General features: G+C 37.6%; 1 protein-coding gene across 3 annotated transcripts in view; it reads left to right on the forward strand.

Annotated features, from left to right (window-relative positions):
• The window catches only part of SATB1 (SATB homeobox 1), a 93,403-nt gene extending 80,220 nt beyond the window's left edge, over positions 1-13,183 (forward strand). The window contains exons 9-11 of one of the 3 annotated variants that reach the window (XM_065875710.1): positions 8,656-8,859; positions 9,441-9,551; positions 11,269-11,766. In XM_065875710.1, the coding sequence (XP_065731782.1) occupies positions 8,656-8,859; positions 9,441-9,551; positions 11,269-11,766 (813 nt within the window). Of the gene's footprint in view, positions 1-8,655; positions 8,860-9,440; positions 9,552-10,161; positions 10,186-11,268 lie in introns of all 3 variants that reach the window. The other 2 variants (XM_065875711.1, XM_065875712.1) reach the window with 2 other exon arrangements.
• Positions 13,184-22,555: the final 9,372 nt, after the last annotated feature.

Below are 22,555 nucleotides of genomic sequence, written 5' to 3' on the forward strand. Positions count from 1 at the left end.
TCCCAGCCTCCCTTTCCAAGGGCATCTCAAAGAGGACTAAGGGGATTGAAGAAAGCGTAATTAAACCTGTGTATTTACCTATCAGGAAGTTCCACAGGCCAAGTCAAGCATCGTATTTATTTGCTTCTTGTAGGGATCACAACTCTCTATGATAACCCTTGTTTTCTCATTCTTCCCCAAAGCTCTAGTCATCATTGGTATACACTTTCCCCTAAGTTAAGAGAGGAAAAGGAGTGATTACTTAAAGGCTGTTTTGTTCAGAAATTAAGATAATTGTCCATTGGACATAATTAAAAAGAGTGTTTGGTACCTAAGAGCATCATTCAAGGAAAATGTACCCCAGCGCTGACAAGTCAGTGGTGGGCAGAATGGAAAGGAGAAGACGATTCTTTATGGTAGAAACAGAGGTGAAAATTGATGCAAGTGTTACAGCATGAACCTTAGGGATATGGTGTTTTCTGTCTTTTAATGACACTTGCTATGAAGAGTGAGGAGAGAATAAGAACTTAAGATTTTTTTTTTTAAACAGATGCGGTATTTTATTTTTTTGGATTTTTTAAAACTGAAGTATAGTTAATTTACAATGTTGTGTTTCAGGTGTACAGCAGAGTGTTCAGTTTCATATCAATATATCTATTCTTTTTTCAGATTTTTTTCCATTATAGGTTATTACAAGATACTAAGTATAGTTCCCTGTGCTATGCAGTAGGTCCTTGTTGGTTATCTATTTTGTATATAGTAGTGTGTGCATGTTAACCTCAAACTCCTAATTTACCCCTCCCCTCCCTTAAGATTTTTAAGACAGAGAGTATAAATGTTAAACAAGAGCCAAACCATATCACTGAAACTTATGTAATGTCAAAAATACATCCTGGATTGAGAGGGAAAAACAAATTCTTTTCAAAGTCTGTATTCAAGTATCGGACAGGTAAGCCAGATTTTTATTTGTTTCATTTAAACTTCGAAGAAACCATCCTGAAAGCAGCTTTGAAGCCTATGAAAAAATAATCTTTAAATTAGATATCTTCCAAATATACTTTTTTAAAAGTAAAATGAAGGCTTTCTTTGGAAATTCTCTGTTTCAGTCGAATTAAGAGATTATCTTCTTGCCAGCTAGTTTAATATGTCGTATAGAATTTCATAGTTTTACCTTCAGTCCTCCTTTTTCTCCTTCTCAGATTCTTCTTGAAAATATTCTTTAAAACTTTCCTGACAGTCTTAAGTGAGAACGATCTTTATGTTTTTATCTACCCTGGCCATCTGATAATCTTGTTACGCACCAAACAATCTATAGGAAAAGAAACAAAACACCATATTTACGTGTTCCCTCAAGTCAGTGGCTTTGAGAAGGTAAAAAAGAGGTGAACGATCAAACCACAGAAAACAAATGATGTCTTTTTTTTTTTTTTTTGGCTTGGTTAAATTTTAAGCAAAATTAAAAAATAAAAATCATTTACCAGTGGTTCTGAATATTCCTTCTAAATTCACTGACTTTTAATGTGAGCTTCCCCTAGATTGTAGAAACATTTCTTTTCGCAAATGCCAAACCTCCAGAAACTCTGCTAGATGCTCTTAACCTCTTAAAGACAAAGTGGCAAAAATTTACTCAAGTGGGAAATTTATGGGTAGCCATTTTATGTCCTATTACTACCGCAGTATGGAAACCCACGGATTTTTGGCTAAGATATTGAGTCCCTTAAATAAACTATAGAGTCTGGAGAGAGTTTAAAACAGTAACAGTTTAGACATTTAAAATAGTAATAATTTAAAAAACTAGTATGATTGGGGTTCTTTTCCCCCAGCAAAAATACAAGCATCAGAAACCACACCTTGAAAATAAAATATATTTGGGGATACACACACATATACATATATTCCGTTTAAGTAGGTTTCTTTTTAAAACCCATCTTTGAATAAAGTGAGTATAATGTGCTACTTTTCGAATGGCAGATGCATTTATTGCTGCGCCTCTGTTCAGATTTATTTCCCATGTTTTCTTGAATCCAACCAATGTTAACTTAGCAGGAAAAAGTTACTTGTAGTGCCTGCTGAAATTCTCTTTACACAAAGTAGAAATTAGTAAACTGGGAAGGAAGATCCATGTATTTCCTGCTAATTCCATACAGAACATGTATCTTTATTAATGTTAATGGTGGGGACCTCTCATTATGTTATAGAATAATCTGCTTTAGCAAAGGTTTTTCTCCTCAAGAACTTCATAACATTTAAAGGTTAATATGTTAGGTAAAGAACAATATCTTAAGATAAGCGTTTTTATTACAGGACATGATGGGATGGTTTTTATTAAATTATATGATGATTTGAATGGGGAGAAAAAAGTGCATCGCTTCTTTGCCCTCAACTTTAATGCCTTTAATCAAATAATGACCTTCTGGAAAATAGTTAATTTTCAGCATTTGGAAAGATCAATACCACTTTGCCACCAAAAAATGGCCCAGATGATGAAATCTGATGTATTTAAAGTATCATTTCACCCTTTTAACCTAGTAAATAATTGAAAATGCTTTCAGTAGTGCTTTGCCGCTGTTTTGTTTCTCACTGTTCGAAGTGTTAGGATTGTTCTTGAAAAAAAAGGTTTAAAGTTGGTGTGTGAAGGAAGGAGGCAGGCCTCAACACCCAGAAGTGGGATTGTACCCTCATCAGGCCTTGTGTGTCTCTGCATTAGGGGCATGGAAGAAGTAATATGTTTTAATACTATATTTGAGGCAGGGTGTATATAAAGCACAAAAAGGGTGGAAATGGAACCTGTCTGGAACATTCAAGGGGTGGCTTAAAACATCATTAGTCACTTTGCATCTTTTGTGATATCTTACAACCTTTATGTTGGGGTAAAAGATTCAGTAGTTCTGACAATTAGAACCCATTTCCCCCCCCCACCCCAGCTTATAGAACATTGATATGAAATTACCCACGAGCACAGATAGCTTTGTAAATTAAAAAAAAAAAAATTGCCCTCTCTTAGCATGTTTGTGGGCAAATTAAAAACTGTCTTCATTAGCATAAGTAACAGATTCTTTTAAAAGTAGAAAATTATTTGCTGAATGATAAATTGCTAGCTCTCTAGTTAGTTGTTGTTGAAAATGTACTCATTCAAAATGCCTGGTGTAGTTTAGTCTACAATACTGAAATTTTTTTGTGTGAGAAGTACTATTTAATGGCTTATGTACTTAATCCTGTTCCTACTACTTGCTAAACTGTAATTCATGCTTTCCACTAGAATGTTTGTATCAAATACCTCCCTATTTAGATTGATTTCTTTTAATATCATATATTATTATACTATATGCCCCAGAGATTGGAACAAAATACTCCTGCAAATAACACATGAAAGATGAGGGTAAGGGGTGGGAGAATAAATACAGACTGTGAAATGTTTTGCTTTTTAGAACTCAAATTACCCATTCCGGTTTGTTTGTTTTTTTTAATGTTTTTTCCTTCTTAGTTGCAGGGAGAATTATTTGTCATTTTTCTTTCTCTTTTTATAACTCTTGGGTTTAAAATGCATATGTACATAACAATCATATATGCATATCTGTATATTGTATTAAGTGACTTTGTTTTTTCTCTCAGAGAACACTGAAGTCTCTTTTCCCCTGGAAAACTAGTTGTGTTTCGTGCTCCCAGCTCTGTCACAGACCAGGCCTTGTAAGGGTTCTCCTTTTATGTGTGTGAGGCTTCCTAGGTACAATAAATTCATTCGTGAAACGAGGTTGCTTTCCTGACTCAGTTAAAAATCACTGTGCACCCCTTATCTGTTAAAATGATAGAAGCAGCAAATTGACTTGAATTAACTGTTCTAAAAAGAGTGGAGTGGAAATCAGAGATTGAGTTTGGGTGGAAATTAAGCAGCTGAGAGATGAAGGTGCCAGGATTTTTATTTCAATGTGGTACAACAAGATTCTGTCGGTAAAGCACATCATTAGAATATTGAGTTTAGAACTGCTAATTTTTCCTTTAAAATGAGCATACAGTCATGTGTTTCATGGAGCATGATAAATTGCCATTGTGTTGTCATTGAGTTTGTTTTGCTTTTTTTCAGTACTGGTTTGGCAGTCGTTCTGCATTCTCTCTTTTCCTTTTTCTCCCCCTCTGATCTTCCATGTCTTTCATAGATTCCCTAACCAAAACCAGTCCGAAGAATGTTATTGATTTCATACAGTCTGAGGTTTAACATCTTTACCATTTTCTTGCTTACAGTGGCAAGACATTTACAGATGGTTCTTGGTTCCTATAAAGTACATAACAGTATTTCCTTTGTGGCAGATGGATTCAAGACTTTTAGTTCTCAATAAATGTAGGTTTACAATACATAACTTTACAGGATTTGTGTTGTATATAACAGGTTTGAACATATTATCTCAGAATTCATCTGCATGGCATTTTCAGCTTGTTCAGGGTCCATGCCAGTTTTTTTAAGTATTAGGGGAAGTGCTGTGATTGATAGCAACAGCTCAAGGCGTGATTTTGAATAGAAACAAAGGGTTTAGAGCAGAAGGTGTCAAACTTTGTCAGTTTGAAAAGTAGGAACATCCTGAAAGTTTTACTTATTTATTTACATGTGGCTACTGTTTATATTTTGCCCTCTTTATATTCAGCGTAATGTTGCTTGGCAAATTTACTACATTTAAAGTTTAGGTTGTTCCTTGTGCCATTTCAGTTTTCTGAGAATAGATCATTCTCATTATTTTAAGGCTGTTAGTCTCCTGTCTTTTCTACTGTTCAGAACAGTTGTGATCTAATTTTAATTGTCAGAGCAGTTCCCTACCCCCGCCTAGGGTCTTATGATATTTTAAGTCCCAGAGACCTGGCTTAAAAGGTAATTATGTTCACATTTTGCAACAAAGTGCAGCACCTTATTCACCTCCTCCACCCAGTAAATCTACGCATGTATCATTTAAAAAACCAATCTAGTACATAGGGAAATCGTTATTTTTATTTGTTACATATTACCAGTATTCTGACATATCATTGTCTTTATTTGCACTAATAATATGGCTTATGGAGAAGCGACCTAGGAAAAGGTACTGGGGAATTGGAGAGCATTTGGTTTTTTTCGTCACTTTCTGCAAAACATAGATCAGATTACTGTCATCATTAATAGAGTCTCGATCGATAGGATTTGAGGGCGTCAGAATATTCCGACGTGTTTAAATGGTATTATAATAAATTGATCTTCTTTCTGCCAGTGTGAATTGGGAATGAGCCAGTTGATTTCTCTGCTGACAAAGAACTAGCCCGTCAGAATATCTGTCTTCCGTTATTTGTTGAGGGCGACACACAGCATACCGCTCCTCCCCCCATTTTTGTTTTTTGGAATACCCTTGTAGAACTAACAGTTCCCAGCTGCATGCACCGTTAAATATTTTTCTAAGAAGCATCTGATTTCAGTCTCTTAAAATCATCACGTCTCTTGAAAGGCTAGCGGAGACATGCTTCAGATTTATAATTCATCGCATTATTTTTAGATAAGGAATTAGAAGTATTATTTAAGGGCAGAGGTTAATAGCAAACTACTGGAAATGTTATGTTAGTCATGCGTAATTAATAAAAATAAGAATCCGTCTCATAAGTATAGAGACAAAGAAGTGACAATATGAGCAAAATATTTGTTGAATGAGTCAGGGCTCTTTTTCTGAAATATTTGTGAAACCAGCATGAGTGTGATTGTTTAGGAATTAACTATCATTATTAGCCGTTTTAAAAGAACTAATGATTTTCTTTTCCAAAGAACATCTGTGATCCACATGTTTGTTTGTTTTTTTTCACATATATGCAAGTGCTAACTGATCTCTGTGTTACTTTTAAAAGTTTCTAAAAGGATTCGAGAAATTATTGGAGTTCTTCAGCTTTCTCTGAGAAGATTTTCTTACATGAATCGTTCTTAATTTAACTTTTAGCAATTTTTAGTTACAAGCATTTATTGCTAAAAAAAAAAAAGACATGCTCAATGTTAAGCACTTATTGCAATAGTATAATTCTAGCTAAGTAAAGGAAAAAAAAACTGTTCTGTTCTTGATGAACCTTCTAACATCTCTTGAACGGTAAATAAAATTGTAGCAATTTGCTGTGTTTAGGCATGGGGGCCTGTCAATTGCCATAGCTGAAGAATGGAGACGGGTTGGGGGGGGTAATCTTAACCATAGTTAATACTCAAGCCTTCAGGAAGACAGATCTAAAACCTGCCCTGCATCAAAACATAGAGGTAAAGTGTAAAGAAATAGCTTAGATGTAGGAAAATATAAAATATTTTCATGGCTTAATCGAGAGAGCAAATATTTGTCAGTAAGAGCTAAATAAACATCTCTGGGGCACCATATGCAAGTGGGTCTCAAATATTTCAAATACTCAAATACAGTTTTGTAGTTAATGTTCTATTCACATAAATAGAGCTAAAATGTGACATGTCACCATATGATTCCAGAAAGAAGCAAAGAACTGCCATGGTTAAAAGAGAAGCACGTTCAGTGACACTGTCATCACAATTACTTTTATTTTTTATTGAGCTAATATTTTTTCAGGTAAATCTTCAGTTTACTGTCTGTTCTCTTAGCCTGGAATTATGCATTCAGTAGCATCAAATGAGTGCATGATTACATGACCGTCTGTAGGTTAATTATTTGTTCAATTAAACAACGTGTTGAATGGAGAATCAAAGGCCTCTTAGTTAGGGTTAAGGCTAGTAGATGTCATGAAGTTTAGCAGCTGTCACCCTTGACTGGGTGGTAGGTGTGCCTTGGGAAGCTAGTGTTATCAGTCTCCATCTTTCCTTTTAAAATGTTTCAAATAGGCCATTTCAGGGAGAATAGGCCTTGCTTCTTCCCACTGTATATTACAGTTAGAAGAGAATTTCTCCAGTGGTTCAGTTTGAGAAGGAAAGGAAAGTCACACCATTTTCTGATGTCACCCAGAGGTAACAACAACAAAAAAGCAACTCCCTTTGGCCAGTTCTAAAAATCAGATACTAAACTGTACTCTTTCCATTCCCATCCAACTAATTTACTTAGAATTTCCAAGAAACCCCTTTGTCTTAGGTCGAGTTCCCTAAAACAGAGGCTAAGATAAGGGATCAGGGGCTCATGGTTTGGTGGTGAGGGACCCGGCAGGCATTCAGGAGGACAAGAAAGTGGAAGGGGTCAGGAAAGAATGTGGTCTCAGGTAAAGTCCGTATTGATGGGGAAAGGCAATAAGAAGGTTGGGGTGGGCCATCTCTGGCCAAAGGGTAGAGTGAGTCGTCACTGTGGGGCAAGAGGGTGGGTCAGCCAGTCGCGGGCCACCCCAGGGTGAAGGGGCTAGTGAGGGGTGGAGTAAGCATCCGGGCATCTCCAGGTGCGATGGCTCCAAGACATTTGTCCAGAAAAGAGTATAGTTGTAGGCCGACAACAGGCAGCATGGCAGCTGGGGCTGGTTGCCTTGGCTGGTGAAGGGGGTGTGGGTGGGACCTCTTCCCTCTTCCTGTCCACCCCATTGCAGTCCACCCCATTGCTTAGTGTCCATCATGGCGGCCAAGATAAAGAAGGTTTGAGATGATGATTAGAGAATGTGAGACATGAGAATGTGAGACAGCGTACTCTCTTGGACCACTCGGTTCTTGAGAATCTGAGGATCAGAAACTGGGCCTTAGGAGGCATCAGAGAGGTTCAGGTTTTGGCATTCGTTGGACGTTTCCTTGTCTCTTAGCCCAGGAATTCTATTAAAATGCTCACTTGATGAACCATGTGTGTACATAGCAGCAGGCAGGACTCCGAGGTGTCTTTCTGGAAAGTTCCGTCTTGGAGAATTCTTCTAATGCTCATTCTAAATACAGTGCCTTACCTTGGACGACATTCTTGCTCACGTAACTGCACACGTCCTTTCTCTCCCTTTCCTGCACACTCACACACACACATGTTCACACAGAGTTGCCTTTCTAATACAAAAATTATAAACTTAGGGAATCCTTTTAGAAAACAAAATTATTCTAAAAGCCTGTCCTAACCCTTCTTAAATACCTTCAGAACCTCAGATGGCCACTCAGCAGACAAGAAGCACACTCAGCCTTGCTTTTCTCCTCTGACACATTCTGCAGACTCCATGGTAAATGGGTCTTGCCCTTGGAGTCTGAAAAATAGGACCCTCCTTTAAGATGCAAATCTGAACGTGTATTAGAAACAGAGCCTGCTTCTGCGATAGCCACAGCTATTCTCTCAACAGGTTAAAAAAAAAAATTTTAGCAGATTGGGGTGTTTTTATTTTATTTTGTTTTTATTAATTATTTATTTTTAGCTGCGTTGGGTCTTCGTTGCTGCACGTGGGCTTTCTCTCGTTGCGGTGAGCAGGGTCTACTCTTCGTTGCGGTGCTCAGGCTTCTCATTGCGGTGGCTTCTCTTGTTGTGGAGCACGGGCTCTAGGCGCGTGGGCTTAGTTGCTCTGTGGCATGTGAAATCTTCCAGGGCTCTAACCCGTGTCCCCTGCATTGGCAGGCGGATTCTTAACCGTTGCGCCACCAGGGAAAGTCCTGGAGTGTTTTTAGTTCGTGAAAAAAGTTAACTTCACAGGGTCCTTCCTTTTTAGCTCCTGATGGAAAATGTCAGCCGACCCCCTTTCACCTCCCCCTGCCATCAGCCTGAACTGACCTGTTATGCCCTTGTCTCTAAGGGGTGGCTGTGTGAGCTATTACGCTGGAAAGAAGATCCTTCTCCAGAAAACAGGACCCTGTGGGAGAACCTCTCCATGATCCGAAGGTTCCTCAGTCTCCCTCAGCCTGAACGTGATGCCATTTATGAACAGGAGAGCAACGCGGTGCATCACCATGGCGACCGGCCGCCCCACATCATCCACGTGCCCGCAGAGCAGATTCAGGTTCGTTTACCTTGGCCAATTCAATATAACACTCGGTAAATAGAGGTTTAAACTTAGCAGGGAAACGAGCATTTCTCTTCTTTCCGCCAGTCTAAACATAGGCTTCTGAGCAAGAAATAACAATACACTGCCATCTCACTCAGGGGGAGAAAAGGGAAATGAACACACGTTTTCCAACATGTGTATTGTGTTCCTCTCCTCTCATCTCCCCTCCCCCAAAGCGGTGGAACCCCCTTCTACACTTATTTGGGAAGTCTGTCTTAGTTAGAATTGGGTGGTTTTGTTGTATGAGAGCTTAAGAATTTTGTTGTTGCTTTTGAAAAATCAGAATTTTTAGAACGCCACCTCTTTTTCAATGAGTACCAATACTGTCCCTGAGGAAAGGCATGATTGCTGTTTCTGTACAGGAAGTTAATTGGATCACAACTGTATACCTTGGATTCTGTCCAAAAGAGAGGAGGGGAGGAAACTAAATTGGCTTCTGGCTTCTGACTCCCTGGCCCTGCCTTCACTTTGTAGCTCTATCCTCACAGCCTTAGGGAGCACAGGTTAGGGGTGAGTCACATTTGTCTTTCCTTTAGAGCCCCTCTCCCAAGACCCCTGGGAAAGGAGAGTCTAGAGGCATTTTCTTGCCAGGCCTGCCAACGCCTGCACCGTGGCGCGGTGCTGCTCCACAGGTGAGCCAGGCACAAGTTAACCTATGCGAGCAAGAGAGGGACACACGGAGAGGGTGGTGCCCATACCTACTCTCTTGGTCAGGATGCTCAACCTTGCAAAGGCCATGCTAACCGTGGCATTGGCCGAAGATCACTGTGCCGGCAGAGTCAGCCTCGGGCTCAGCTTGTCACATCCCGCGACCTGTCTCCACTCATCCACTGAGTGGATCCACTAAATTCATCCCCAGTGAATTCAGATTGGGAAGCTCTGGGTCCAGGTCGTTGTTGGCCTCCATTGCTTAGGAAGTGTGTTGAAATTGAACTTGAGCTGTACAAATTATTTGTGTTAAATCTAAGGGGACGCTTTTAGCTTTCCCCTTTCAGGGAAAATGCCATTGCCTTCCAGAGTCCTAAAATTCTATGCTCTCTTCGTTGAATCACCTACATATTATTTCTTGGTATTGCTATTGGGGGGAGGGGCCGCGGGAAGGGGAGGAATACACACACACATATGTACACAATAATAGCGTTATGCATCCACTAAGGGAAAAAAACCTTTGACTATAAAAGTTAAATTGAAAAAGAGAATCCCTTAGGATATCAAGCACTAAAATAATCGTGAAAGCCTGAAAAACTTACTGTTTAGCAAAAACAAAAACAAAAAAGATATGTGTTAAGTTAAAAAAAATAGTACTTGTTTGAAACTGTAAATTGTTTTTAATAAAATTGCTTCTTAGGAGGATTAAGGAGATGCCTAGGGCACAGTACAAACGTTCTAGTATTTTGGGCTTCCTCGGGTTGATTTGCTTTGCTGATAAGAATCTTGGATATGGAGTGTATATATTATGTGCATGTGTCACACGTTTGTTATGTATGATTGTGTATGGAAATTACAGCACATACACAGATACTAATTATGAAAAAGTGTCTGTATACACTAAATTTAAATCCTAATCACATCTGAGTTTAGTATAGACAAAACAATTTGCTAGCCGTTGTGGGATGGATGGAACCTTTATTTGTTGGTAAGAAAAAAACTTGCAGTGTCAGCCCAGTGCAATTTTGTAAGAAATCTGTGTGTCTGTTAGATTGAAACTGTCTAGTAGGACATTCACACGTGAGAATCTCAAAAACCCTTTGGATTCATAAGGGCTGTGCTGCAGAAGAGCAGAGGCTTACCCATTGTATTTGCAACGAAAATAAGACTTTGTATGCGTATGCTTGCTCAGCGTTTTACCCATCCAATGAAATGGGACAAAACACTCATTTCCTTCCCCACGTCTCCACAGCTCACCTTTCGAAAATGCCTTGGAAATCCCTACTTCCCAATCTTCATTTAAAATCTTTGTCAATTATTGATACCATAATTTACTTTGCTGTCTTCGCCTCTGATGCGTATCCTTCTGGTGAAGTTTATGGCTCACATTTTCAGAGCGCCGAGTTCCAGCCACCGTGAGCTGGCCTAACCTCTGATGAGGAAGCCCAGGAGCCGCCCCAAGCCCTCTTAATTCCACCCTTTCTGGTGATCATTTTGATTTTCTTCCTAGTACTGTGGGCCATTTAGCTGGCTTGCCTTTCCGCCCAGGATCCCTGTCCCCGTCCCGGTCCAGGCAGGTGCATGTGGGATCCCTGACCATGTGCTCGCTCGTTGGGAGGCCGCATGCGCAGTGGGAGAGGCCGCAGCGCAGTGGCCGATCCTGCATGCGCGGTGGCCAAGAACGCCGCTGACCCTGTGCTTGTTTCTTTTCTGCAGCAGCCGCAGGCGCAGCCGCAGCCGGCGCCGCCCCCCGCGCAGGCGCAGGTGCAGCAGCCTCCAGCCGGGCCCCGGCTACCCCCACGGCAGCCCACCGTGGCCGCGCCCGCCGAGGCGGAGGACGAGAGCCGGCAGAAGGTGCGGCCGCGGACCAAGATCTCGGTGGAGGCGCTGGGCATCCTGCAGAGTTTCATTCAGGACGTGGGCCTATACCCGGACGAGGAGGCCATCCAGACTCTGTCCGCTCAGCTGGACCTGCCCAAGTACACCATCATCAAATTCTTTCAGAACCAGCGGTACTATCTCAAACATCACGGCAAGCTGAAGGACAACTCGGGCCTGGAGGTGGACGTGGCCGAGTACAAGGAAGAGGAGTTGCTTAAGGATTTGGAGGACAGTGTCCAAGACAAAAATGCTAACACCCTTTTCTCGGTGAAACTAGAAGACGAGCTGGCGGTGGAAGGGAACACAGACATTAACGCCGACGTCAAAGACTGAGATGAAAGTCTTCTTTTCCTCCATCAGCACCAGTGAAATTGACTAACGACACGGAAGGTCCACCCTGTACTCGCTCAGCAAACCTTGTTGTCCATTGTTTGGCCAATGAATCTTCAGAAACTTGCACAAACAGGAAAGTCGAGAAAGGATGATACAGACTGCACTAAGCGTTTTGCTCTCTTTTACAAACTGCTTGGCAGCCCCAGGTGAAGCATCGGATTGTTTGGTATTAAAAATGAAAATTTGTGTTCACGGAACACACCCAGGTGTGTACCCCGTAAGCATGATACCAGTGATTTTTTTTTTTAATTATTATTCTGGAGCCTCAAACAAGCATTATAACTTCTGTGATTATTATTTCCTTCCTTTAATTATTTCTGTAACACTTCACACTGATCTTTGGAAACTCGCCCCTCATTTAAAAGAAAAAAAGAAAAAAAGAGTTTGTTACTCTATTGTATGTTACAAAAGAACTATAGACTGTGGAATGCAGTTTAAAGATGACATATGCCAACAAATGCCTTGTATTATATGGCACTGCCGTAATTCAAATTTGTTTTTATTTTGGAAATAAAAGTTCACTGTAATCTTTTTTTCATTCTCATTGTTACATGATTTTTTAAAAAATGAAAAGAAAATGTGAAACACAGTTTAGTCCTCATTATTTATTTGTAGATCCTGCAGCATCATGTTGTAATTAATTTTTTGGAAGTTTCCGTTAAATGTAAAATTGCTTCTCTTGTTACCATACTGATTCTTTTCTATTTATAAATGTATTTTGATGGGCAGTAAAACAAAGTGTCTTAAAAGTTTTAAATAGATAAAATGTGCTTTACACAGTTGCCTATAAAAAGTGCTCTATGTTATCCAAGCAATTCATACTATAAGCTTCACTCTTATTGTTGTATGCAATTTTTACTATCATGCAAATAAGCTTAGGTAAATAAAACTAATAGATCACCTTAGAAAATTATGCAATTAATGTGAAAATAATTGATGTTTGCAATGTGTCTTCCTTTGGTTTACAATCAATTTTAAAGCTACATCTGTATAAAATTTCTGTATAAAGGTGTTATTTCTTTTTTATGAGTTTATGGCTATGAAAACACCAGCTATTTTGTTACAGCTGGCTGTTTTTATAAGTGTATCACAGTTTTCTTTATGCAGAAATGTTCTGATTAGGAGTGGTTATTGACTGTAACTACACAATTAAAATTGTTTGTATGGTATGACATGGTAGGGTTTGTCTGCTTATGTGAAGTACCTTACAGAGTCCAAGACGGCCCTCTAAGTTAGATGCATGTTAATACTTTCTTGATATTTTGCAGATCTGAAAAAGAGCAATTGAAAAGTCACTTGAAACGCTGTATATTTAAATCACAAATACATGCTCACTTTTTAAGTTTAACAATGAAGACAATAACCTGTTTTTGGTTAATATATTAAACAGAGATAGGAGGATGGTCAAAAGACTCGCCAACAAAGACATCAATTCACTCTCTAGCAGATAGGTGCTTAGAATGGATTCATCTGCATTTACTTCACAATACTTCCATCATGGCGACACTTTTTTTAAGCTGATGTATGAATATTTTTAAAGGCCATTAATAGTAACATAAGTAGGGGAAAAAATGGACCTTCTGTTTAAAAACTCCTTAGTAAGCCATGTATTTTTTTAAGTTGTAAATGGAATATAACTTAATAACTCTGAGCTTATTTGGTTGTGTATGTCATAACTATAAGACCTCCGTGAAGAAAATAAGAATAACATGCCTGGAACTGAAACACGCACTTCAAAATTCTTGCAACATGAAACTCAGTAAACTCCAAGATATAAAGTGAGGTGTGCTAATGGTCATGAAAAGGATTGGGGCCAGTGTTGCAGTTTTTGGTTATTTTTTTTTTCACATTCACATTATCTTTTGCTTCTTTTTAAGATTTCCTACTTGTTAGCAGGTGTCTGTTTTCCTTTGCTACTAAAATCGCCCACTCTGTTCCTGCCCATCTTTTCCCTGAGCCCTGATGAGCCCATCGGTGGGCAACTGGACTGCTTTAATGCTGAATTTAAGAAAATAAAATGGGATGGCTGAAAACTCCCAATTCAGCTTTCAAAGTTACTATTTACTTTTGAAGCACAGCTGAACTACTTCAAAGGCACCTGGTTTGCTATAAACTTAAAATTATATTGGAAAAGTTTTCAGTTCTTTTCATTAAATGAGAGAACAACTTTTAAATATTCTTGCTTATTACTAGGGTTCAGAAAATCATTTAAGCAAAAGAAATTTGAGTTAAAATAGAGAGTAGATAGTGTGTATTAAAAATAATAATTAAATAGAGTAATATGCCAGGAAGCTTAAAGAAAGACAACCTATCTTCTTTTTTTTCTCTGAGTTTAAAGGGAAAACCTAGAGCAGAGGGTAGTTTTTTTTTTTTTTTCTACACCAGCACAACACCTAATATAAGGTGTCACAGATTTAATAACATTTAGAAGGAGAATTTGGGTTGCAAATAAGATTTTCTCATTCCCAGTAACCTCCTAACTTCTTTGGAAATAACATTTTCAATGAGTTGCTGAGTGTGTATAAGAAATCAACATGACAATACTAATAAAATTCTCACTTAGGCCCCTTAACTCAAGCAACATGATCTTGCTAATATGACTTTTTAAACCAAAAAAAGGAAAAGCACATGTGTATAAACAATGACGGTCATGATGGAGTGAGCAAAATTGTTTTCAGGGAAGATGGCACATTTTGCAAGAGGTTTGTCGGGGTAACCTTCCACATGGCTCCCCCAACGTCATATATTGCTCATACCAGCCCCAGTGTTGCCAGAGACTGGTAAAATTCCTTGAACAAACTTCACTGTGTCCATGTATTTCAGAGACTTTTAAAAGATGGGCATGACATAGCGCTTCGTGCTGTTAAGACCTTAGCAGAGTCAGGTAGTTTACGGGTAATATTCAACCTTGTGCATCTGAATCTGTCGTGGATTCCTTCCCTCAGCACTTTGCCACTAATTTGTATTACACTCTGTGGCCATATAATACTTGCACATTATGCAAAAAATAATGTTGATAGTATCTCCTTGGCACATAATATGCAGAGTTGACACATAACATTTGAAAACCAAGGTAACTGATATGTGTGCCCTAGTTGCGTGGCACTAGGTTACAAAGCCTGTACATATTATATATAAAATGTGTATTGATTAACAATTAGTCCTAAGGAATTCTGAGCTTAAAAGAAGTGGTTTTTTTTTTCTGCATTAGTGATATCTATATCTAACTGTGCTTATCTAAAATATATAGCTTGAGTAGAAAACATTTTCCAGTTGTTCAAGGTTGAATGAAAACGACAATCTCATACATTCCATTATTCAATTCTGCCCTATTCCGTATTGTTATCATTGGCTGATATTAAGGTCCTTGACTGTCACGATATTATCAATAAAAGATATTCTGCACTGCCTGGTGATATTTTCAAAAAGAGCAATTAAAATGTGTATACCTACGCTATTATATAGCCAATGGAAATTGGACTATTGTGCTAAAGCAAGCCAGAATTTGCATGATAGTGTGAAAACTAATAGAGGTCCAAAAATACTAATCCTATCTAAAATATCAGAAGATACTGATACTGTAGTTAACCTTACAAATAAATATTTTTTACTTTTTAAGGGAGCATATCATGGATTCAGCATTTCTGAGACAATCCATTTAATGTAAATACTAAATACTTGCATGTCTTTCGACAAAGGCTGAACTACATCTGTTAACGTGCACATTTTTGATGAAATATGAAGTACCCTCATTTAAGAAATGTGATAGAAAGTATATGTCCAGTATAGTATCACCTGTTTAACAATACCACGTGTTAAGTAAAAATAGTTTGGAATTCATGTTTAAATGATGAACAACATTTTAAGCCTTCCTTACATTACCCCCCTTATGTGGATCATACGTATTTCCAAGTTTAATTTTATCAAAATAATTCTACAAAAATCCCATTTTGGTTTCTTGCCCTGTATCAAGGTTGTATATTAAGTCACCTTCTTCTGTCAACTATTTCAACTGCTAATATCTCTCTTGTGATCAAAAGCACATGACTAGGGCCCTGTTCTCTCTGATACTAGTTGATGAGGTGGTGGGTGAGGAAAAACAGAGCAGTACATTATTTTTGTTGCCTTGCAAAGAAAATACAGAGAAACTCTAAAGTGACATTTTGCACTGAGTTAAATGTTGCCCATTATTTTTTTACTCTTAGTTGCATTTTTTTTTTACTGTTATTGAATATTTGCATTTTATGGTATTCAAATAAGTTTTCATGACAGTGACAGTCTCTTTTCATGCCCTTATGCGCCCCCCCCCAAAGAAAGGATGTCCCATGGGCTGCTTTGATTTTCCACTCACAGAAGAACCATCAGTACCTGTTAAATGAGAACGCTGAGAAAGTTCAACTATTTAATTGTGTGCATTAATTCACTGAGCCTGTGGCAATGTGATACAAAATAAGCATTTGTTCAGCTCACAAACCTGTCCAACAGCCTCTTTCACCTACTCCACCTTTGTTTCCAATTTTAATTTCCAAATATTTGTTCTACCAGATCTCATACCAAGGCTTTCTACCTTCTGAGGCCCCTCCCTAGCATTTCCCTCAAATATGCTTAAAATGATAATAGCAACAACATTGGTAGAATGCTTCGTTTTACAAGGCACTGCCACACCATCTCTGTTCCATTATGAGTACTTAAGGCAGTCACAAGGGAGGGGAAAGTCAAATAGGGAAACTGATTTGTTCAGCTGTTAAGTGGCTATATTTGTTTCAAACCCAAGTCTTCTATCTACAAATTTCTGTCTCTGTTTACTGCTTAATAAAAGCTTTCTCAAATGCAGAAAATATAGAAAAAATTAAATGCAATTCGATATTGTCAGAAATAGAGTGTAATGTATTTTACTAATAAGAAAAAGTCCATCACTAAGTAATTGAAATCAAGTGTATGAAATATTAACCCCAAAACTCTGCTGTAAAATCCATATACACCGATTTTTTAAAACACATTTTATTATAGGAATTTCCGAATACACCCAAAAAAGTAGAGAGAATAGTATTTATAATGCACCCGCAAGGATTCATCACCCAGTTCAACCATTGTAACATTTTTCCATTAATAAATACTTTGTGAAACTTGTTAAAATTTTGATGAAACGTATGAAAATATCGAAACTATTTGATGGGTTTTGCCCATAATGACGTTGACATCATCTTGCTTTTGCAAAGTAATGAATTTTCTGGTTTCTAAAGAAAATATTAAAATGAAGTTTTCCTCGGAGCACTCTGAGAATTTTCAAAAAGCCAGTTTTAGAGAACTTTTGAGAATTCCACAAATATTTGTAACAAAAACAGAGAGGAAAACCAGCCGCTCTTTATTTATAAACAATACATGCTTTCATATCACTGTTGAAACTAAAGTATATAATTTTCAGTTATGCATAATAAAATATGTAATTAAGCAACATTCCATGGTGGATTAAAGAATTAAAAGCTTCAGGTGCAGAAAAGAATTTGTTGGCATTTTCTTTTTCAAGGTGGTGTTTTGAGATGTTACTTTTCATTTTCCTTTGACATCTTATACACAAATAAATAGCTAGAAACAGGTGAGAGGCAGAGAAACAAAGAATTGGCTTTACTACAATGGACCTGAAAAACAGAGTGAGGTAGAGTATTTGCAATGTGCCCATGAAGGCAAAATTAAAAAGGACAGAAAAATCTTCTTAGCCTGGGGAGAAAAAAAAAATCTCTTAATAGGGGCATGTGCTCCAAGAAATAGAAATAACATACAAAGTTAACTGCATTTGGTAATTCCTATATTTCAAACTACATTAAATTAACACACACTCCAATTGATACAGTCCAGTAAGCTTATTTTTCAAATGAAGAACTGAATCTAATTAATAATTCTCTGCTAGAAACACTGAAGTTCATAGAGGCGTTTGGCATGTATCCTATTTTTAAAAAAGGGTAATACATCAAATAAAATCAAACCACTCAAATGTCAGAATGTGTCAAGATGATTCTGAAAATAAATTATTCTACTGAACATCTAAGAAAAAAAATAACATAGAGGTGAAACTCTGCATCTAGCACCAGGAGAACTTTCTACCTAACATCGGCAGTTTTTTGTGCAATGCTTTAACTACAGTTACAGTCAGCCATATATGAACAAGTAAATTCAACATTTTTTGTTTCTATTACTCAAAGAAATATGCACTTGTGAGCAAATAAATGAATGAATGAGATCAGACCATTTAGAAGAAGTGTTGGGGTCTGGTATGGAATGAGACCCGTATCCCATGGACAATCCTCTTGGTGGTGGGTTTTTTTAATTAATTAATATATTTTTTAATTGAAATATAGTTGATTTACAATGTGTTAATTTCTGCTTTACAGCAAAGTGATTCAGTTATACATATATACATATATATACACATTATTTTATATATATATATTCTTTTCCCTTATGGTTTATCATAGGATATTGAATATAGCTCCCTGTGCTATACAGTAGGACCTTGTTGTTTATCCTTTCTATATATAAAAGCTTATATCTGCTAAACCCAGCCTCCCACTCCATCCCTTCCCCAGCCCACTCCCGCTCTGCAGCCACCTGTGTCCGTGAGTCTGTTTCTTGGTGGTGCATTTTATTTAAATTGATGTTTGTACAGAGGATTTATTAGCCTTTAACATCTCATGATCCTGATGAAATATGGCATTGTTGTATTTGTTTGTGTGTGTTTTTATACCCCATCTTATTACAAAAAGAATTTGCTAAGACTCTCATATATACTACACTGACATAGGATAAAAAAGAAAAAAGAGAACAAAATTAATCCAAAATTTGGATAGAAAATAACACAAAATGAAAGGTACGTTTGACACACTGAACTACATATCCTGAGAGCCTATACAATTTATTAGAGTGGGCTACTAAAATTGTAACAGCTTTATTGAGGTATAATTGATATACAATAAACTATACATATGTATAGTTTTGACATGTATGTCAAATACAAATATGACACAGGCATACACACACAACTGAGAACATAACACACCCAACATTCCAGTAGTTTCCTTGTGTGCTTTTGTAATATTCCTTCCCCCTCACCCCTCCCATCCTCATCTGTCACTGTCCCCATGAAACCACTGATTTGTTTTCTGTCACTATAGATCAGCTTGCCTATTCTAGAATTTTATACAAATAAGATAATTTGGAATGGACTCACTTTTTTCTGGCTTCTTTCACTAAGCATGATTATTTTAAGATTCATCCATGTTCATTCCATTTATTATTGTGAAATATAACCTTTTTCAGCTGTAGCAGTTTGTTCATCCGTTAAGTATTTGATGGATATTTGGGTTGTTGCCGGTTTTTGACTGTTATGGATAAAGATGCTATGAGCATTTATATGCATACCTTTGTATAGACATATTTCATTTCTCTTGGGGAAATTCCTAAGAGTAACGTAACTTCTCATATCATAGGTATTAGTTTAACTTTATAAAAAACTGAGAAACTATTTTCCAAAGGACTTTACTGTTTTACATTCCCAACAGCAGTGCATGAGAGTTCCTGTTGCTTCACATTCTTGTCATCACATGATATGGTCAGTGTTTTTAATTTTAAACATTCTCATAGGTGTGTCGTGATATCTCATCATGATTGTAAATTGCATTTCTGTAATGAATTGCATTCCTCTAATTGAATATCTTTTCATATGATTTGGTATTCATATATCTTCCTTTAAGAAGTGTCTGTTCTTTTACCCATTCTTATCAGGTTGTTTGTTTTCTTATTATTGAGTTTTGAGAGACCTTTATATATTATGGTTACAAGTCATTTGTCAGATATATGATTTGCAAGTATTTCCTGTCGGTCTATGGCTTATATTTTCATTCTCTTAACAGTGTCCTTTAAACAACATAAAGAAGTTCTTGAATTTGGTGAAGCCCAATTTAACAAATTTTTTCTTTTATAGGTCTTCCTTTCAGTGTTGTATGTAAGTAATATTTGCCTAATACAAGGTCACAAAACTTTTCTCCTATCTTTTCTTTTAGAAGTTTTGTAGTTTTAGGATTTACATTTAAATCCATGATCTATTTTGAGTTAATTTTTGTATATGATACAAAGTATTAAGTTATGCAGCAAAACTATTTTTTCTTTTTTTTTTTTAAAGATGTATTTCCAATTGCAACAGTACCATTTGTTGAAAAGACTATTCTTTCTCCATTGAATTGCCTTTACATCTTTGTCAAAAATCAGTTGGCCATATATGTGTGTGTCACTTCTGGACTTTCTATTTTGTTTTGTTGCTCTATCAAACTTTCCACCAAGACCGCACTGTCTCTATTACTATAGCTCTACAATAGTCTACAGGTAATCTACATCTTCTAACTTTATTCTTCTTCAAAGTCAATTTGATGATTCCAGGCCTTTTCATTTTCCTGTGAATTTTAGGTTCAGTTTGTCAATTTCTACAAAAAATCATATGCTGGATTTCGATTGGAATTGCTTTAGCTCTATAGATCATTTGGGGAAGAATTGGCATTTTAACAACATTGACTCTTTAGACCCACAAACAGGATACAGCTGTTCATTTATGCAGGTCTTCTTTTATTTCTCTCAGCAATGTTTATAGTTTTCATTGTATAGTTCTAGCACATTTGTCAGATTTATCCCAAATAATTTTATATTTTTTATTTCATTGCGTATGATGTTCTTTAAAATTTTGACTTCCAATTATTTATTCCTGGTATAGAGAAACACAATTGATTTTTTGTATATTGATCTTTTATCCTGCAACCTAGCCTAAACTCAATAGCTTTTTAATAGATTCTGTCAGATTTTCTACATAGACCATACTATTGTCTACAAATAAAGACAGTAGTAGCTGTAGTTTTTGCCTTGGCATTCACTGTTTTATCCTTACTTACCACAAGGGTGATAGCTTCAACACTCAACTCCTGAGTAGGTTGTCAGGCTAGGCCCCAAAATACCTTTTTTTTTTTTTTGCGGTACGCGGGCCTCTCACTGTTGTGGCCTCTCCCGTTGCGGAGCACAGGCTCCAGACGCGCAGGCTCAGCGGCCATGGCTCACGGGCCCAGCTGCTCCGCGGCATGTGGGATCTTCCCAGGCCGGGGCACGAACCCGTGTCCCCTGCATCGGCAGGCGGACTCTCAACCACTGCGCCACCAGGGAAGCCCCACAAAATTCTATTTGACCAAAGTAAAGTTGACATGTGGAACAAGAGTAGGAGAAGGATTATGCCAAAAAGTAACCCAAAGGGAAGAAAAGGAGATCTAGGAGAAGGAAGAGGGACACAGAAAGAGAAGGGTAAAGATGTTGGGGAGGAAATAGGAAGACTTTGGCTGGTAAGTGAGATTACTCAAAGGGAAAGTATATCTTCTGCATATTTCCATGTAATGAGTAGAAAGAAAATCAGGAACCACATGGCAAACTGACCTCTTTTAGTCATTCTAGAAACACTGCCTATTTTTAAGTTTGGGGCTTCTAATAAGTGCTCTAGTTTTGGATAAAGAAAATATTTTTATATATAATATCAGAGGGAATCAAACAACAGAATCAATGCCCTAGATCAGTGATTGGCAAACTATGATACGTGGGTCAAGTTTGTCCTGCTGCCTGTATTGTAAATAAAGTTTTATTGGAACATAACAAGGCCCATTCTTTTATGTATTATCTCTGGCTGCTTTTGTGCTCAACAGTAGAATTAGAGTGGTTGGGAAAGAGACCACATGGCTCCCAAGCCTAAAATATTTACTCTTTGGCCCTTTGTGGACAATGTTTCTCACCCTCTGCCCTAGGACATTAAGCTGTGCCTAGGTTTACAAAGGTCAGGAATTAAAGCAACTTTCTGGACAACTTGTGTCAAAACAAAATAATCGTTTTAGTGTTTTTCAGAAGAGTTGGAGGCTCTATTAACTAGAAAATTCTTTTTTTCTCAATTCCACATTTCACTTGATGTGTATGAAGAACCTAATTCTTTCCTTCTACTAATTATCTCATTGGGCTACACAAGAGCACAAGACCAGAGATGCTACACCCTGTTACTCACCAGTAACTGTTCTATAAATTTAGAAAATTATTGACTAGAAATTTCACCCCTTCTTGATAAACTCAAGAAGTGTTAATATTCTTGGCAAAATTGTTTTTGTGCTAATTGCCGTATCCATCTGCTCTGTGAGATGTATTAGACTGTGAGAACATTTGCTCTCTCCTGCAGTCCGTGCTTCCTGGCCCCGCAGAAAGCTAGACCTGTCTTATTTCCACCCTGAGAAAAGCACACCACTGACAACCGTAAACTTTTCCTTTGGGAATCTGAGATTCAGTTGGCACTGCCCTTGGCTTGATGGCGCTTAGGGAAATCATTCTGTCTAGAGAGAGTTCTGTTGAAGGAAACCAATACAACAGGGGTTTAAATGATTTCTGCTTACATAGAGAACCTCCCCTATTTCAGAAAAGCTCCCATATTTCTATAGATCTGGTGGTTGGGTACCAGGTCTTGGAGAAATGTTCTACTCATCACTGGAGAACACAGGAGGAACAAAGGCCCCTGACCTCATCCCTCTTAACTCTTGGGCTCATGAAACCTGCAGAAACTGAGTAATGCTGTCAGTGTGTCTACAGGAAAGAAACCTCAGGTCCAAATCTGTCTGGACTGGACCCAATAATTTATTTATTTATTTATTTATTTATTGCTAAAAAAAAA

Source organism: Phocoena phocoena, chromosome 4, assembly GCF_963924675.1.
Source record: "Phocoena phocoena chromosome 4, mPhoPho1.1, whole genome shotgun sequence".
Taxonomy (NCBI): Eukaryota; Metazoa; Chordata; class Mammalia; order Artiodactyla; family Phocoenidae; genus Phocoena; species Phocoena phocoena.